The 19619-nt window shown below is 31.1% G+C and overlaps 3 protein-coding genes across 4 annotated transcripts in view; 1 reads left to right on the plus strand and 2 right to left on the minus strand.

Moving 5' to 3' along the window:
• Nucleotides 1-270: 270 nt before the first annotated feature.
• On the minus strand, nucleotides 271-5442 carry LOC135958132 (uncharacterized). The gene is made up of 5 exons (XM_065509004.1): nucleotides 5065-5442; nucleotides 2543-2889; nucleotides 1191-1334; nucleotides 755-1113; nucleotides 271-692 (listed from the first exon to the last, which is right to left on the minus strand). The coding sequence occupies exons 1-5, from the start codon at nucleotides 5269-5271 to the stop codon at nucleotides 595-597; spliced, it is 1155 nt and encodes a 384-aa protein (XP_065365076.1). The 5' UTR covers nucleotides 5272-5442; the 3' UTR covers nucleotides 271-594.
• Nucleotides 4906-11020, plus strand: LOC135958134 (pyridoxine/pyridoxamine 5'-phosphate oxidase). 2 transcript variants are annotated; one of them, XM_065509005.1, is made up of 5 exons: nucleotides 4906-5136; nucleotides 5511-5633; nucleotides 5695-5813; nucleotides 6502-6876; nucleotides 10764-11020. In XM_065509005.1, the coding sequence occupies exons 2-5, from the start codon at nucleotides 5619-5621 to the stop codon at nucleotides 10894-10896; spliced, it is 642 nt and encodes a 213-aa protein (XP_065365077.1). In that variant the 5' UTR covers nucleotides 4906-5136; nucleotides 5511-5618; the 3' UTR covers nucleotides 10897-11020. The 2 variants fall into 2 exon arrangements, with proteins under 2 accessions (XP_065365077.1, XP_065365078.1); XM_065509006.1 differs by having other exon boundaries at nucleotides 4907-5136; nucleotides 5698-5813.
• Nucleotides 11021-15996: 4976 nt separating this feature from the next.
• Nucleotides 15997-19619, minus strand: part of LOC135958180 (uncharacterized) — an 85538-nt gene continuing 81915 nt past the window's right edge. The window contains exon 10 of the mRNA XM_065509057.1: nucleotides 15997-16838. Coding sequence (XP_065365129.1) covers nucleotides 16659-16838 — 180 coding nt within the window. The 3' untranslated portion in view covers nucleotides 15997-16658. The remainder of the gene's footprint in view (nucleotides 16839-19619) is intronic.

The raw sequence follows: 19619 nt of genomic DNA on the forward strand, positions 1-19619 counted from the left end.
TTCATATACTGTTTAAAACTAATGGTTCTTGAACGAGACACTGCAGAGAGACCAGTACCTCGTTTTTATATTTGTGAGAAATGTTTAATTTAAAACTTTTTTGTAATATAATTAAAGAACAAAAAAAAAATTCATCAGTTGCTTCTCTTCTCCAAGTGCGACAATTTCAAACAATAACATTGATGGATAAACTAGTTAGTAAGCGCTTGCATAGAACTATTCTTACGTTTTTTCTCCTAAGACATTTTAATAAAAATTAAACTCCCAACATAAGGTGTAATAATCGAATTTATTAGGAATATATTTTCAATATTTATTTATAAATGTTTTGCATAATATTAGCTTAAAACATTTACAAGCAGCCAATATACATATGTAGAAAAATCACGTTTTTATTATATAAAGATTAAGCTTAGATTCGAAATAGGAAGCTAGATTATTAAACAATTGTCATACACATGCTGGCTAACTAACTAAGATTATTAATAATAAGATTTTAACTAAACACAATTTGCTAGAAAATATTGTCATTATAAGATTGCGATAGGAGAAGGAAATTGTAATTGGTGTCACAGTAACATTAAATTAATTAATTCAGCACTCAGTTGAAAGACCATCATCGTTGTCATCTTCGGCTTCACTGCCACGACCCTCGCGTATGCGTTTCAATTTGCGTTTTAAGGTCATAATGCCTAGAAAATAAAAAAATATATTTAAATGACAAAATAATGTTCCAAAAGTTACAAAAACCTACACTTAATAGCTTGAAAAGCTTTAGCCGAAGAACTCTCCGTGCCCGTGGCACTCAAATTACTGGCGCTCATCTTTTCCTGAGCCAGCTTAACCTCTAAATAAGCTTTTTTCAAGGCCTTGAAATGTCTATGCTCACTAGAGTCTTTGAGTAGTATACACTTGGCCGCTGAACCTTCACCCGAACAATCTACCGGTGAATTGTGATAGATTTGATGATAGAAATATTGCAATACGGGCGAGTTCCAAATACTCAAACCATACCAAAGCCAAATTACAATATTTAAGATAAATTTGAAATTTTTGGCAAATAGAGTGGGCACCAAATACTTAAAGGGCAAGAGACTGATAAAGACATGAGACCTAAAAGAACAAAATAGAAATTTTATATAAATTGTTTCAAGGATTTCAACTTGCTATTAAAATGATTAGGTACTCACCATGAGGCTATACGCAAACCCAGAAATATTTGATAGACCAATAAATTTCTTTTTGAATTTTGTAAAGCAAATAACGATAGAATTTCAGTTATAATATTATAGATACCAAGTATTAAGTTAACGCCCACGAAATAGTTTTCGTATCTGGAATAAAAAATTACAAAAATTATTAGAAAAGTGAAAAACTAAGTTTTGTTAAGTTTTATAAATTTGTAAAAAGTAAAATATTTTCCTTGATTAAAATAGTATTTAACCAATAATAAACGAATATATGTAGCTAAAGATTTAGTAAACTATTTTTGGTATAGAAAACTTAACGAAACTAAGTTTTTTAAACAATAAGAATAACAAAAATTATTTTATTTAAATAGAGGTTTATTTAAAAATAATAAAAATGCCTAAGATTTATTTTTGAGTGATACGCTTTAAAAATTAAGTTTCGTTAAGTTTTAGAAAATCGTCAAAAATAAAATATTTGTCTTGATTTAAATAGAAGTTAACCTTTGGTAAACGATTATAGCAATAAATTTTAAAAAATGTTTTTGCTTTAGAAAATAAAGTTTCGTTAAGTTTTTAAAATTACCCAGATTAGAAAAGTTTATTTCTAGTTACAATACATTTTATACAATCTGAGCAAATAAATAATCGAAATATTTGTAGTTGATTCGGTTTCAAAAATAAAGTTTCGTTAAGTTTTATAAATTAGTCAAAATTAAAATATTTTTCATGATTTTAATAGTATTTAATCAATGATAAACGAATATAGCAAAAGCTTTAGTAAAGTACTTTTGGTATAGAAAATAAATTTTCGTTAAGTTTTTTAAACAATTAGAAAAACTAAATTTTCTTTGTAATTAAGTAGATGATTATTTAAGCACAAGAAATATTTCAACGATTAATTTTTTAGTGGTACGGTTTAAAAAATAAAGTTTTCGTTAAGTTTTTTAAACAATTAGAAAAACTAAATTTTCTTTATAATTAAGTAGATGATTATTTAAGCACAAGAAATATGCCTAAGATTTATTTTTGAGTGGTACGGATTAAAAAATGAAGTTTCGTTATGTTTTATAAAACCGTCAATAATAAAATATTTTTCATGATTTAAATAAAAGTTAAAATGCCTTTGCTATATAAAATAAAGTTTCGTTAATATTTTCAAATTATCAAGAATACAAAAGTTAATTTCTAGTTACAATACATTTTATATAATCTGAATAAATAAGTAATCGAAATATTTGTAGTTGATTCGATTTAAAAAATAAAGTTTCGTTAAGTTTTATAAATTAAAAATACTTTTGGTATAGAAAATAACAATCTACCTACCTACTATTTGCTTAATACTGATAACCTACCTATAAACATCGATGGCCACCAATGACATCAAATACAAACTTTTCGAAGCCGCTTCCAAATAATCCGACTCCTTAAAGTCCAGCATGGCACCGTGCAAATAGAATGTTATGATAAAAATCGAATAAAATTGAAACTTTTCACATTGTTGCGATTTGTAAAATATGAGATTTTCCGATGAATAAAACAAAGAGTAGCGTCCTTGATTCTTTAAGAGTTGCGGCAAAATAACCAATTCATTATAGAAATATAAGAACAAAGTGCAGGCTGTATAGAAGGCAATATTCCAAATAGATCTAGCAAATTGTTTGTGTTTGTAATATTTGATGTTTGAAGACTTTAAGAAAATCTGTAAAAAAAGGGAAATTAAACAAATTACTGTTACTTTGTAAATATAAATGTGTGCATAAAGAAAAGTGTTGGCAATACTAAATGTAAAGCTATTGTGATTATTTATTTGCTACATTATTGTGAATGCTTAATTTCGTTAAATTTTTGCATGTTTGTTTTGATTATTGTTTTCGCCACAACATATGATATTGTTGATTTATTTTGTTACAGGTTGATAACATCAACGCCGTTAAAGTAACTAGCGGCGTAAAATGGCAGGCAGATAAAATATATGGTAATTTTTAATTAATTGTTTGTTACAGTACAATTTGAACATTTTCAAATATTAACTTATTGGTTAAAATACAAAAAATCTATAATTTTTTTTTAGTATTTTATTAATTTATAATTTTATGTTTAACAAAATAAGAATATATCTTTTCTGTCATAAATTATGCATTTTTCCGCCTTTTACCTTCTTATTTTCCAATAATGTTGCCCTAAAATCCCGAAAACATGTTTCACTCTCAATTTTATCAAAGGATTATAAATGCAGAACTTTTTAAACAGCTTTTCTTGTTATTATTTTTGAAGTTTATTTGTGTTAATGAAATAGTTCATATATTTTTTGATTAAAAGTGTTAAAATGGAAGCAAAAAGTACAGTTTTATGATATTTAGAGCTAGTTTCTGGGATAAAGATAATCTACATTCATCGCTTAAACCTAGATTAAACTAAAAATTGTGTTTCTCACTTATTGTTTATATGCTATATAATCTAGGTTTAACTGAGCATCATTGGTGAGTTAAACTTAAGTATAAAATGCCAATGCACAAACTGATGAAAAATAAAATAAACAATTCAGCACAGCAGCTCATTGTTTTTATTTGCTTTATTAACATAAATATAATTTTTAATATACATTTTATATACTTTAATGTTACTTTTTCTTTTACAAAGTAAAAATTTACAAAAAAAATTATGTACGCGGTTGCTTTTTCTTATAAAATTTAAAGTGTTGCCATATTTATATAAACAAATTTGAGGAATAAACATGTGATTTGACTCAAAAGTAGGGCAATGCTAACAAAATTAATCTATTAGTGAGAAACACAATCATTGGTTAAATCCCGGCAAAATATGCTTCAGGTTTAATATAACAGCGTGTTAAGCTGAGTTTAACTGACAAGTAAGAAACTAGCTCTTAGAAGCTACATAAAAGAAAATTACATAAATAGTAATTGATTTTGCTCTATTGTGATCGTTAAAAATGTAACATTATTAAAAAATATGTTAGCAACAATTTGTGTCACAAAAAATCACCATTTGGTTTCGTTTTAACAAAAATTATCTGGTTCCTATAATGGCAAAATATTTTGTGTTTTGCCCGTGTTTTTTATAACTGCAATTAAAGAGTCAATCGTCTGCTTTGAAGCATTTTGCCATATAACATCGTTTAAAAATTTATATATGTATATCAAATTCTTGTCAAAGTATTTTTATAATATGAACTGGACACATACCTGGCCATGGAAAATAGCCCACAAAATTGCCACTGCCAAACTTTACTGTCTTATTTGTGTACTTGGGGTACAGTCTTACCTTTCGGCCACCATAAAAAGTTTGTTCAATCAATGCCACTTAAATTGTAATTGGACTCATTCGGAAAGAGAACGAAGAGTTGCCCATTTCTATAATTTGTGAGAAGTTTTCGTATCGAATAATTTTGAAAAATTCTAAAGACATTCAGTTTTTTTGAAACTCACTTGCTATTAAATTAACTTGTCTTTAGCGTTACCGTTAAAATACCGTTACAGATATTCTATAAATATGTTGAAATTATAAAAATATGTCTTTGATATAATGGAATTATTGTTAGAAATGAATTTAATTAATGTTTATTAATGAAATTTAGTAGTACCTATACATTATAATTATTTTTGTTCCCAATTAACTATAAATTCAAAAATAAATTTTGGAAATCCCCTCATAATACAACGGCGTCAACATCAACTCACACCGACTCTGTACTGTGAAAGTAATCACAGGATTGTATATATTATACATATTTATTTTATTGATAAAAATAAACATTTGCGTATCGTATACTTATATAAAACTGTGCTGCATTTCACCCTGAATCTATTTCTGTCACACCCAGTGCAGTAAAAGTGCATCTAGTATATTTGTTTACCTGAAATAGTTTCTGGAATCCTACAAAGCCGAAACTGAAGAACAAAAATATCCAGAACATTGCATTCACCAGGTAATTGAAATTAATATTCTCCACTAAAGCATCAAATCTTTCGCTGGTGATGATGTACTTTAGAGGCAGAAACAAATTGCTCAGCTCCTCCCAAACGGTGGGCTTAGCCGTTCTCATGTCCAGTATGGAACTCATTTTGTTAAACTTTTAAACACTTTTCAAAGTGATTTTTTATTTATTGTTTTAATAATTTGAAAGCAACTTTTAACTCATTTTCTCGAAATTAAACTAACTACATTTATGTTGCACTTGTAATCCTTGTTGCAGCTAAAAAATATTTTTTTGTTTGACGCAAAAATAGTTTTTGATCTATTTTTAAACATATGTTTGTGTTTTCTTTCATTTTGTTTTGTTGTTTATTTCGTTGGGATAAGTTTGACACAATCTAAAGCAGCGTTGCCAACTGAAAGCAAACAAGGCAGGTTGCCATTATTCTTGCTGTTAGTGACGGATAACTATTTTAAACGGGAAAGTGGATTACCATGAGCCAAATTAAGGTAATGATATATTTTATTAAGAAATATGTTTATTTAAAATTATATATTATATAAATTATAGCAGACATGTCATTTAGCCAAAATTTCCAATGTTGCCCCGACGCCAGTACAAATGTTTCTAAATATAATTGAAAAAATTAAACCAAATCCCCTGATCATGAACTTGGCTACAGTAGATAAGTAAGTATAAAATTATTTCTATCGCCAACATTTTTTGTATAACATTCACCAAAAGTGCAAAGATTGCATGTAGGTAAATACCTAAGTTTGTCAATCCGTCTATAATTTCTGCAATATTCTTTGGCGAACCTATATATTCCGGAACCTTATAGATAGTGATGTGTGAAAGTTTGTTAAAAAGGATTACCAAATCCTCCAGATAACCTTCTGACCCACATGTGTTAGTAATAAACCTAACTAGGGCTGAGATATTAGCTTATACCCAGCATATCAACCAAGGCTATGTTTTCGAAGTTCTGAATAGAACTAAAAACACTCAAATCTGTCTGAAATACTTTCTAATTGTACATATATCGGTCCATAAAAAACCGATATATTAGCGAATACGTTCTTTAAGAACCCCGTTTTTTCTAATTTCTAATGAAATTATTCATATCGCAATCAAATTTTTATCTCAATAAAAATATTTAGTTGTGAGTACAATCAAAGACCTTTCCAACTATTAATAATTTTTGGAAAAAAAGTTGTTAACCTCGACTTTTTTAAGAAAATCTCAAATTATAATACTCAAATTCTGAAGATATTAGCTACAAGAAATTATCTTTTTACCATTAAGGTGAAGGGTATATAAAATTCGGCACATTCGAATATAGGACTCTAACTTGTTATTTGTATTATATGTTCCCAGAGAATTTGACGTTCTTAATCGCTCTGTTATATATCGTGGCCTCACCGAAGACAATCAAACACATATATGCTTTGTTACCGAGAAAAATTCTCGTAAATATCGAAACCTTAAAGAAAATCCAAAATTGTCACTGACTATGATTTGTTCAGTACCTGAGGAATTTTGGCAAATTCGTTTATTTAATGCTGAAGCTGTTGAATTGAGTGCTGATGTTGTGGCAAAATTTTGGCAAGAAGAACCCTTATTTGCCAAGATCCGAAGTCATATTTGTGATTGCGGCAAACCTAATGATGGTAAAGAACTTGATAGAAAGTATCAAGAACTGTTTGGAAGCTGCCAAAGGGAATCCAAGGACTTGGAACAAACAGAATCATAGTGAGTGTTATTAGATAAATTTTATTTCGTGAAAAGAGTTGAAATCTTAAGATTTATGTTTACGATATTTAAGACATTTTGATTTCAACTAGTTAGATATTCACCCCTATCGGCAATAACATGTGAAATTTTGTTCCCATGAAATATCCATTTCCCTCGAAGGGAAAATTGCTATCGGGAATATCACGATTAACTTTACATTCAGAGGTGCTATCCTGGTTATGGGATGTGATGCAAATGCTCATCACAGCCAATGGGGCAGTGCTGATATCAATAAAAGAGGTGAGTGCGTCTATGATTTCATAACTGTCAATAATCTAGTTATCTGTAACAAGGGCAATATGCCCACGTTTAGGAACAAAGATAGGCAGGCGGTTATAGACATGACCTTGACGAACCAAGATGATAATTTCGTTAGAGATTGGAGGGTATCCACGGACTGTTCCTTTTCGGATCATAGTAGGATCACCTTCACTTTGAATTTTAACTCGTCCTTAAGGGTACCATTTAGGGATCCTAGGCGGACAAATTGGGGAACCTTTTATGATAAGGTACGTACTGGGTTTGAGCAGTTTGATCTATGTGAACTGATACCACCCAATTTGGAAATAACGGTGAACAATTTCACGCGTTTATTAAATGAGAGCTATGAGTCATCATGCCCAATGAAATTTCCCGGCAGGCGTAAACAGCCAAAATGGTGGACTAAGGAACTTCAAGTTCAAAGGTCGACGGTTAGGAAATCTTTTAATAGGGCAAAGCTCACTGGATTACAAGGAGACTGGAACAACTACAAGGTGTGCTTCAATAAATACAAGGGAGATCTGAAAAGAGCGAAGCGGACTTCATGGAGAAATTTTTGTGAATCCGTTGATAGCGTCAATGAGATGTCAAGATTTCGGAGAATTTTATCCAAAGACCCAAAGGTCATAGGGTATATTCAAAGAGCTGATAACTCATGGACGGAATCTAGCTCGGAAACACTCTCCCTGCTTATGGAAACACACTTTCCTGGTTGTGAAAGTATAGGCACTAGGGCTGACGATCAGGGGGCTAACATGCCTGAGGGAACTAGTCATGACTCTAGACAAATTGAGGGAATAGTCACTAGGGAAAAACTAGCCTGGGCGGTAAAATCTTTTGACCCGTATAAATCACCGGGTCCGGATGGAGTATTTCCGGCGATGCTGTGTAATATCCCGGATACGGCATTATTCCTCTTGGCGGATATCTTCAAGGCCTGTCTCAGTAGAAGGTATCTGCCGCGTGGGTGGAGAGAGGTCAAGGTTGTTTTCATACCAAAGGCCGGTAAGGCCAGCCACTCGAAACCAAAGGATTTTAGACCTATTAGCCTATCGTCTTTTCTTTTGAAGACATTAGAACGACTGATAGATCTACATCTAAGGAGCAATATAGATACCCATCTCATTAGCAACGCTCAACATGCCTACCTCAAGGGTAAATCCGTTGAGAGTGCGCTTCATGAAGTGGTCGGTTGTATGGAGCACAGTCTGGAGCATAGGGAATATACTTTGGCTGCGTTTCTTGATATAGAAGGTGCCTTTAACAACATCAGGACAGAGGCAATTAGGAACTCGTTAGTAGAACTTGGGGTCGACGACTTTCTAGTGAATTGGATAATCTTAATGCTGGAAAGCAGGATTATCAATTCAACCCTAGGGGACGATGTGATCAGAAGACGGGTTACCAGAGGTACACCACAAGGTGGAGTTCTTTCTCCTCTACTGTGGTTACTGGCGGTTAATCCTATTCTCAGGACCTTCGAATCTAAGGGTAGGAAGATAGTCGCCTATGCGGATGACGTGGTGATCCTGATTAAGGGAAAATTTCTCTCAACTATCAGTGACATCATGCAGGAGTCGCTTAGCGATCTCTCATCCTGGGCAAAGACTAACGGGCTGGGTGTAAACCCATCAAAGACAGAATTGGTGTTGTTTACTAGGAAGTATAAGGTAGAGAACTTCAAATTGCCGAAACTAGACGGCGTCGAGCTGAGTTTATCAGGGGGAGCCAAGTATTTAGGAACCTTCCTTGACAATAAACTGTCATGGAAAATAAATACGCAGGAAAGATTGAAAAGGGGCCTTAATGCCTACTATACATGTAGGAACTCAATAGGCAAAAACTGGGGCTTGCGACCGAGTATGGTTAATTGGATCTACACTTCTGTTGTTAGACCTATTATTACTTATGGCTGCACAGTGTGGTGGGAGGCAATGAGGAAACGTAGCTACAGGGCTATACTCAACAAGGCTCAAAGATGTGCATGTCTGGGTATCACAGGTGCCCTAGGCAGCACCCCGCAGGCGGCGTTGGATATAATCCTGAATCTACTACCCATTGAGATATATGTTGAAAGTGTGGCAGCAAGGAACTTACTCAGACTATCTGAGTCTTCCTTAGTGAAATCCTTGCGGATGGGACACACTATGATACTGTATGAAGCAGGTCTTGTTAGTCAGAGCATTACTCCATCTGGAATCTCTGACTATAAGGTCGCAACCTTCAGCTTTGGTGCTTCACCCCCAGTAGAATTCCCCACTAGGGATAAGTGGGCTGGATCCGATCAACTGTTTGATGGGTGCGCAGTTTTCACAGACGGTTCCAAAATGGATTCTGGTACGGGGGCCGGGGTATATTTGGTCGACCAAGACATTAAGCGCTCATATAGACTCCCTAACGAGTGTAGCGTCTTCCAGGCAGAGATCTTCGCGATCTGGAAAGCCACAGAGTTGATAGGGACACACATAAATAGGGGGTCTTCAGTGACAATATACGTAGACAGTCAGGCAGCATTGAAGGCCTTGGAGTGTCATTTAATACACTCCAACCTAGTAGAGGACTGTAGGAGAGCTCTGGAGGAGCTATTGGCACATTACTCAGTGAGATTGTGTTGGGTGCCGGGGCACTGTGATATACAGGGTAACGAGGTAGCAGATGAACTTGCTAGACATGGTTCCGATTTGGACCATGACACTAGGGAACGGGCTGTTAGACCACCCATTTGTCACTACTACAGGGTAATCTACGAAAGATTCCGGGACTGCACGAATCGATCCTGGTGCAGTAGAACAGATTGCAAAGTGTCCAGGGCCTTATGGCCAAGACTGAATGCGAACGCGACTGGGACACTGTTAGAGTTGGATAGGTACAATCTCAGGATTCTAGTAGGAGTGATAACCGGTCACTGCTCAATTGGAGCCTTTAAGGGAAAGTGGGACACTGACACACAGGACTTCTGTAGAGTATGTGGGGATGCAGAGGAGATAGAGACAGTAGAGCACATTATGTGCAACTGCCCTATGCTACAGGGTCATAGACTTAAATGGCTAGGAAATAGATTTCTGGATGAACTTAGTAATGTTGCTGGCTGCAAACTAAGCAACATACTAGGTTTCATTAAGGGAATAGGGTGGCTATTTAAGGGACGTTCTACGGCAAGTCCAAATCCGTGAAAAGACTAATCTTTCCTTTCTATCTTCTTCTCTTTATCAGACGGAATTTTGGACTTCTTTTTTGCTTATTCTAATGCTATTATCTTTATCTTCTTCTATCTCTATCGAAGGGAATCACAATGGACCTCAAGGTCTCTGGGTGGAAGTACACTTTGTGTACACCCTTCTAAACCTAACCTAACCTTACATTCACAATAGTTGATTTTGTTCGTAACAGCTGTTTATTGTTTACAAAATTTCATCTAAAAATTTCACAACAAGGGGAATTTTTTCACGTGAACAAAGTTGATGAACGAAAAAAGGAAAAGGGAAAATATTTCATGTGAAATATTGATTCGCGATAGGGGTGATTATTTCATAAACATTTAAAATGTATTTTCTTTAAAACTTCATTAAAATTATCTAACACAGTACTGCTTTTAAAATCATACCAAAACTTTGGGACTTCTACAAGAGTGAACCCAATAAAATCGCCGATCGTGTGCAATACAAACAAATCGAGGGAGAAAATGGTAAATGGGAAATTTATCATGTTGATGCCTAGAATTTTAACCAAATATTAATAAGTTAAATAAATCACAATATATGTACATTAGATAAAATATATTTTTTGGTATCATTATTAAACATTATTCCAAAAAATAAATACCTATAAACAATTAAATACATTTAGAGCTAGTTTCTTACTTGTCAGTTAAACTCAGCTTAACACGCTGTTATATTAATCCTGAAACATATTTTGCCGGAATTTAACCAATGATTGTGTTTCTCACTAGTGGATTAATTTTGTTAGCATTGCCATACTTTTCAGTCAAATCACATGTTTATTCTTCAAATTTTTTCATATAAATATGGCAATACTATACATTTTATAAGAAAAAGCAACCGCGTTACATAACTTTTTTTGTAAATTTTAACTTTCTAAAAGAAAAAGCGACATAAAAGTATATAAAATGTATATTAAAAATTATATTGATGTTAATAAAGCAAATAAAAACAAAGAGCTGCTGTGCTGAATTGTTTATTTTATTTTCCATCTGTTTGTGCTTTGGCATTTTATACTTAGGTTTAACTCACCAATGATGCTCAGTTAAACCTAGATTATATAGCATATAAACAATAAGTGAGAAACACAATTTTTAGTTTAATTTAGGTTTAAGCGAAGAATGTAGATTATCTCTATCCCAGAAACTAGCTCTTACTTTGTAAAATAACAGTTTTAATTCTTCTTTTAATTTAAATATTATATGTAAAATTATACATAAAAGCTAAATATTCTTTGTACGTTTCATTCTTCTCAATACTTTCACGCAATCCGTCATTTAAAAGATTTTTGAAATCTCATTCATATTCAAGTTTGTTATAGTTGAATAATTAAGAATAGTTTAAATTAATTTACCAATTAACAAATTTTGAGTTTTTAATGTAATATATATTTTAATGAAAATTTCGTTTAAGGATTTTGTTTAGAAAATAATTGAGCTAAACAAATATGTATATAACGGTTTGTAGTTGTATCGATTTAAAAAATAAAGTTTCGTTAAGTTTTATAATATCGACAAAAGTAAAATGAAATAGCAAAATTAATAGTATACAAAGTTTCGTTAAGTTGATCAAATAACCAAAACTACAAATTTTTCTTTGTGATTACAAAGAAGCTTAACTAAGCTAAAAAATACGTTATAAAAATTCTTGTAGTGGATACGTTTTAAAATATAAAGTTTCGTTAAGTTTTATAATATCGATAAAAGTTAAATATTTTACTTGATTTTAATAGTATTTAACCAATGATAAACGGTTATAGCAAAAATTTTAGTAAAATACTTTTGGTATAGAAAATAAAGTTTCTTTAAGATGTTTAAACGATTAGAAACATTAAGTTTTCTTAATAACAAAGTAGAGGATTATTTAAGCATAAAGGCCCAACTATAATATGCATAAGCTAGCTTAAGTTAATGTCAAAATCGAACGAAAAGACTGTCAAATGCTTAAGAAAATCCGAAGAAACTTTTAGGTGGCCATAATGTACTTATGTGCATTTAAAACAATTTAGTCCCATTTGCACATTTATGTGCAATACGTAATTAAAAAAATACGTATTTCTTATTATTTTATGAAAATAAATTAATTTTCTTCATCCTTTTCATTTTTTCTTTATTTTCTTTGTATACAATAAACAAACTTACGGAATGTGCGACCAGCTTCGCTCTTTGCTTAAGCAAATAAAATTTGACGAAACTTGACGAAACTCTCTTAAGTACATTATAGTTTGTCACATACGTTTTATATGTATTCGAACAGTTGCTTAAGCTGACTTAAACTAGTGTATGCATATTGTAGTTGGGCCTTACTTGATTTTAATAGTATTTAACCAATGATAAAAGGTTATAGCAAAAGTTTTAGTAAAATACTTTTGGTATAGAAAATAAAGTTTCGTTAAGATGTTTAAACGATTAAAAAAATTAAGTTTTCTTAATAACAAAGTAGAGGATTATTTAAGCATAAGAAATATGCCTAAAGGCCCAACTATAATATGCATAAGCTAGCTTAAGGTAAAAACCGAACGAAAAGTCTCTCAAATGCTTAAGGAAATTCAAAGAAACTCTTAGGTGGCTATAATGTACTTACGTGCATTCAAAACTATTTAGCCCCATTTGAACATTTATGTGCAACTTGCAATTAAAAAAAATACGTATTTCTTATTATTTTATCAAAATATATAAATTTTCTTCATCCTTTTCATTTATTTCTTTATTTTCTTTGTATTAAATAAATAAACAGCTGATTCCGTACGGAATGTGCGACCAGCTTCGCACTTTGCTTAAGCAAATAAAATTCGACGAAACTTGACGAAACTCTCTTAAGTACATTATAGTTTGTCACATACGTTTTATATGTATTCGCACATTTGCTTAAGCTGACTTAAGCTAGTGTATGCATATTATAGTTGGGCCTTAAGATTTATATTTGAGTGGTACGGTTTAAAAAATAAAGTTTCGTTAAGTTTTATAAATTAGTCAAAAGTAAAATATTTTGTCTGATTTAACATTAGTTGATCTGTGATAAAATAATATAGCAAAAGGTATCGTTAAATATTTTCGGTTTAGCAGATAAAGTTTCGTTAAGTTATTCAAAGAATTAAAAATAAACAATTTTCTTTATGATTAGAAAGAAAATAATCCTAGGTAAAGAAATATTTATGCATAAGAATTATGTTTGTGTGGTTCGGTTTAAAAAATAAAGTTTTATAAATTCGTCAAAAGTAAAATATTTTGTTAAATTTAATCATAGCCGGCTTACTGTAAACGAATTTTGCAAAATATTTATGAAGATATTTTAAGTGTAGCAAAAAAAGTTTCGTTAAATTTTTGAAATGGCCAAAAAAACGAAATTTCCAAATTAAATAGAAGTACAGCTACGCTAAACGAATATATAAAACAACCATTATGTAGTTGGTTTAATTAACAAAATAAAGTTTTGTTAAATTTTATAAAATTATCGAAAAATAAAGGAATATAGCAAGGGCTTTATTAAAAAATATTTTGATAAGTTTTATAAATAACAACAAATAAGACATATTTTAAGTTTTTATAAAAAAATAATTATTAATTGCAAAAAACCTACCTTTAAGCTTAATATATCCATTATTTTCTTCTACCCCCTTAAAATCACTACCTTCCATCACAGACAAAAAGCTTTAATTCCTTTTCGTTATCTCTACCCTTTCTCAGTAGAATTAGAATTTTTGTTGAGTCAGGTCGTGTTTAGTCAAGTTGGAATTAATAACAATGAGAAATATAAAAATAATCATAATTAATCTATAACAAAAAGTTAAAAATATTGTTAAATTAATCGTAATAATCCTTAAATTTAATAAAGTGTTAAATTCATTTGTAGAGCATAATTGTTTGTTTGACGCGGTGGCAGCGCAGTAGCCATTTAATTTTCGCTAAATCATTACACTTGTTGTTCGTCTATTAGATCGTGTTTGTTATTGTTTTTGTAAATACAAAGCATAGTGAAAGTAAACAAAATAATTGTTCGTGTGTTAGTGTTATAAAATATGTAAAAATATGGAAAAATCTAAATTTGTTTGAAAATATATGTATGTATGTATATAAATTAATAAATTTGTTTGAAAAATTTAAAAAAATAATTAAATATTTAAAGGTAAATTATTAAAATAATAATTTACCACAATATGACATGTGTTAATTAATTTAATACATTTTTATTGCAAAAAATATTAAAAAAGTTAAAAAAATAATGATTTTTCCTGAAAGATAATTTTTGGATCCTTTTTAAGTCATTTTGGTGAAAGGTATGTAAGTTTTAAATAATTTTTTTAACATCAGCTTCTTTTATATATGAAACCAATTGTTTTATTTGAAATTTTATAACCTATATAAATAACCTATTTTTGAGTCATTAAAATACTTATACCCTTCACCATAAGTGGCTATGGTATATATAAGTTTGTCATTACGTTTAGCATTTCTATATTTTTCATTTGAGATCTCATAAAGTCTGTATGTATATATTTTCTGGATCATTATAGATAGCGGAGTCATGTCCGTCTGTATGTTGAAATCAACTTTCCGTAGACCCAAAATAACTTACATGTGCACATAATTCATACATCAATATACCGCTATAGACCCAGTTCGGTTGCTATTTCAAATCGAGAAAACCGGTCTATTTTTGTTATATGTATTTGTTGGTCTATTTTTGTCATGAAGGAATATTATGGTTTCATTACGGCGAAACCTCCCAACAACTTCATTATAAATAGTTTTTAACTGGTATTGCAACATGTGGCCGAGTGTTGTCAAGAAGGAATATTACGGTTTCATGTCTGGCCGCATATTCTGGGCTTTTTCGGGCAGTGCTAGCTTCGAATCAGTTGCGGTCGGTACAGGTTCCCTATGCTTGTCTGTCCAGATTTCAGCTGCCTTTTGGTCAAAGTGCCATGGATATTTGGCATTGGTGTCATTTCGGCTGGTTAGCCGGACATACGATCTCATACTCTTCGGGTTATCGTAATGTATCCATTTTTCATCGCAAGTAAAGATTCGGTCAAAAAATATTTTCTTTTATAGCGTTGAAGCATCATTTCGGACATATAAATCGTCTGTAAGCAAACGTTTTGAAATTGCTGCTTTAGTTGCAGCCAATAATTTTGAGAGTTCTTGTTGAGTTTGACAACAATCTTCATGGAGTAATGCCTGCAATTCTTGGTCTTAAAATTTTTTGACTGTCCTGGGTAATATTTGCCCCAAATCACCACTTCTGAACCGCACAAACCATTTCTCGCACGTTTAAACCGATGAAACCCATATAAGTTATTAAAAACAAAAACCGCGTTCAAGAGATATGTCATCTTTTGTAAATCCTGGGGCCGAATTACCGTATTAGATATCGTGTAAATTCGATCGTAATTTTCTTATTTGAGATTTCGGCATTCGATATCGAGCATGCAATTTAGTAAATTTTGTTATAATTACGATATCGAAATTATTTTTCGATACGATAGTTCATTCGATCACGAGTGCGGTAATTCGGCCCCTGCATTTTTAAGTCATACGCCCTATATCTTTATTAAAAATTTAAATACTTACCAAACATTTGCAATTTAAAACATATATTTATGTATTTTTTATTATATCTTTATTAAAAATGATTAACCAAAAATTAAAAACATATAAACAATTAAATACATTAACTTTTGTTAGCTTCAAATAACAGTTTTCTTTCTTTCTTCTTTTAATTTAAATAATAAATACACTAATATTATTGCCAAAATGATACTTAAATAGTGTTTGGAAATTACTTACAAATTAAAAACAAAATATTATTTGTACATTCATTCTACTCAACACTTTCACGCAAATCAGTCATTCAATGGATTATTGAAAAAAAATTAACATTTGTTTTAAATTATTTGCAACTCATTCATACTCAAGTTTTATTATGGTTTATTAATTAAGAATAGTTTAAATTTATAATTTAGTTGTATTGACAAATTTGGGGTTTTCAGTTTAATGGGAAGAAACTACGTTTAGGGTTCTTGGTTTCCAAAAAATAATATTTTTCTGTTTTTTTTTTTAAAAAAAATTTAAGTCACCAAAATTTTGATATAATAATTAATACAAATATGCCTTAAACTTAAGTTAGATTCAAAATTTTATTTTAAATTTTACGTATCAGTAATCAAAAATAAACTTTAAGCATTAGTTTTTTATATACAAATACCTACGAGTATATAAATAGAGTTAAGTATATTACATTTAGGACCGTTTAACGGTTCTATGACGAATTAACCGTTTCACGTATCCAAGCCACATTCGAAGTAATCTTATCATACATTCTTGGCCTTTCAACGCCAGACGCAGCACACGCTATTCTCCAAGAGGAGACACCAACGAGTGCCCATTGATTAGTACCAGTTATGAGACACTGAACTGGAGCCCCAGCATATTCTTCTTGCTGTAAAATGAAATAAAAAGAAAAAAGATGTTAAAAAACAATGGATTTAGATAATCCATAATGTTAGTAGGGTTCCTAATTTAACCGACTTTATCTATTCCTGGGAAACAAATTTGAACTATTATTGTTGCCACTATTTTCTCTAAATATGAATATTCCTTGAAGTTTTAATGTAAAGCATTACTTAAAATGTTAATTTTCCTGTTTTAATTAAACAACTTTCTGTTTTTGCCACACAGATAATATAGTATTAGTTGTGATAATCGAATTTATCGCTAATCAAATGATTCAGTCTCATTCTTGAAGAATGAATATTCCTTTCAATAACTTCTGGTGGATCACCTCCTCAGTCTTTGACCTGCGCTATCGGTGACTAGGACTGCAATAATGGGTAGTCCTTTCTGGAGGATATTTAAAGATCGTGTCAAAGGTAACAATCCATGCATCCATGGGAGCTGATATAACCGGCTGAATTTATAATCTAACCTAAATAGTACGTTTATGTATTTAATAGCATTTTTTGATTGTGGCTACAGAAATTCATGAATCACGGGTTCTATATATACATATACATATATACAATTATTTTTGCATTTTTCTTTTCAATTCTTAACTTCTTTGTTTATCCAGTTTGTGTGCCTCCCTTATTTTTAATTGAAAAGAAATTTCCATTTCATAAGAAGTTTCCCAGACAATTGTCTCGCTTCCTTAGTCTTAAGTAGACTATAGAAAAGATCATATAAATCATAAGAGAAATAAATCATCAAGATAAAGACTCAAATAACAATAAATTCTGTAATGGCACATACTAAAATAATTGTTTGTAAGGGTTGCAATAGATTTTTTCTAATGTTTGCCATAATATATCATTGTTTTGGAAGTTTTTATAGTTTTCTCTTTGTTCAAAGATAAAAGAGAGGAAGAGCAATAATATGAATAAGAGAAATTTCATCTCCTCTAAAGAAAGGATACAAAACTTACGAACGTGCCATAATTTTGTGTTAAAAAACTTATTATATATTTTATATTTAGTACGTGGCACCTGGTGCTTATCTAATCCAATTAATGGCAAACAGCAGGATGTTCCGATTAGTATTTCATAAATAATTTTCTAGAGTAGAATTAATATGTATATGGATTGGTGAAGAAATGGTAGACACGTGTCTAGATTATTTAAGAAAAAAATACTTTTTTTGGATAAAAAAAACTTTTAATATTACAATTTCTAAAAAATATCATACAAATATTTGGAATACCGGTTGTCGATTTTAAAATGAAATACCTAAAATCGTTTGTAGTTTCTTAAATGATGGTCCAATCTACACCATTCCCAATTTTATTTCAGAAATTTCTAATTGTATTTCAGAATATTTGGGAAAATTCAAATACAATTTTTAAGTATAAATTAAAAATGTTCAATAAAAATATTTTTTTTATATAAATAACATAAATTCAGCTGTACTTCCCTAATTAGTGTTTCAATAGAGAAATGCATCGTAATCAGTGATCACTTAATTTTGATATACTTCCTCAAATAGTGGTTAAATTGAAAAAAAAACGATAAAAGCTGTAATCCTTTTCCACGACATCGTCTACACTTTCCAAATAGTGGACCAAAATCTTTTATCGCTTATTTTTCTGTCAAAAATAAATTTTTATACAAAACTCTAAAAATGGCTGTAGAACCTTAAATAGAGGAATAGAGAGTCCTGTTAGAGTTCGTTGCAATTATTTCGTTTAGAATGTAATTATAGAACTTTTCCTTTCCAAAGGGAAATATGCTTCAATATTTTAGGCAATCATTTACGCTCGTGTCCCTATCAATAAATTGATTAATATCGGGCCACTCAGGCAAATAGCGGAAACTGGGGGCGCTATAAATTTCTCGTTGTCTTTGAGTAAATTCGCACCTTAAAATATTCTCGAATATTTTTCAAACCAGTTGTATTCATGCTACAAATTCATGATCAGATTCGCTACTGACCTAACTCTGATACAGTTCAGATCATAAAATATCTTAGTCTGTGCTCCTACAGAGCGGGACATTCACATAAAATGTGTTGTATCGACTCCTCCTCTTCATCTAAACAACTTTGGCAATTATTATTACAAGGGTAACCTATACGTTCCGACATAAATTCAAACATACAATGGCCATTAATTATAACCCCATGTAGCCTATCATCATATGAGAGAAGGTCGAGAGTTGTCATGTATTGTTTTACATCTCTAAACGAACAAGTTTGGCACAATAAATTGATTTTTGATATATTGATGGATATCGGACCACTCAGGGCAATATCGGAAATTCGTGGAGCTCGCTGCCTTTAAAATTTTCTCAAATATTTTCCAAACTAGTCGCATTCATGGTACATCAGAGAAACAACCGGTATTTATGACAAAATTGATCAGATACGTTAGTGACCCAACTCTGAGACAGTAAAGATCATGAAATATCTTAGTATATGCTCCGGTAGAGTGGGGAATTCACATAGATCATGAAATAACTAGTATATGCTCCTGTAGAGTGGGTCATTCACATAGAATGTGTTGTACCGACTCCTCCTCTTCATCTAAACAACTTCGGCAGTTATTATTACAAGGGTAACCAATACGTTCCAACATAAATCATAAAGTGCCATTTAATTATAACTGTATGTAGCCTAATTAAATTCCTACCAAGATCCATGTGAGTATTAGCCTATTCTCTTGTTAGGGAGAGTCAGAGCATTATCGATATTAAAGAGTAGAAAGCCTGAGCTCCGTATCTTTGAAAGCACA

This window comes from Calliphora vicina, chromosome 4 (assembly GCF_958450345.1).
Source record: "Calliphora vicina chromosome 4, idCalVici1.1, whole genome shotgun sequence".
NCBI classification, from domain to species: domain Eukaryota; kingdom Metazoa; phylum Arthropoda; class Insecta; order Diptera; family Calliphoridae; genus Calliphora; species Calliphora vicina.

Excerpts from the sequence above, each read along its gene's own strand:
- LOC135958132 (XM_065509004.1), bottom strand. The coding sequence starts at position 5,271 with ATGAGTTCCATACTGGACATGAGAACGGCTAAGCCCACCGTTTGGGAG. Across the intron at positions 2,890-5,064 it reads GATTCCAGAAACTATTTCAG|ATTTTCTTAAAGTCTTCAAA; the intron begins GTAAACAAATAT and ends CTTTTTTTACAG. Across the intron at positions 1,335-2,542 it reads GTGGCCATCGATGTTTATAG|ATACGAAAACTATTTCGTGG; the intron begins GTAGGTTATCAG and ends TTTTTATTCCAG.
- LOC135958134 (XM_065509005.1), top strand. Across the intron at positions 5,814-6,501 it reads AACTTGGCTACAGTAGATAA|AGAATTTGACGTTCTTAATC; the intron begins GTAAGTATAAAA and ends ATATGTTCCCAG. Across the intron at positions 6,877-10,763 it reads TTGGAACAAACAGAATCATA|TACTGCTTTTAAAATCATAC; the intron begins GTGAGTGTTATT and ends TATCTAACACAG.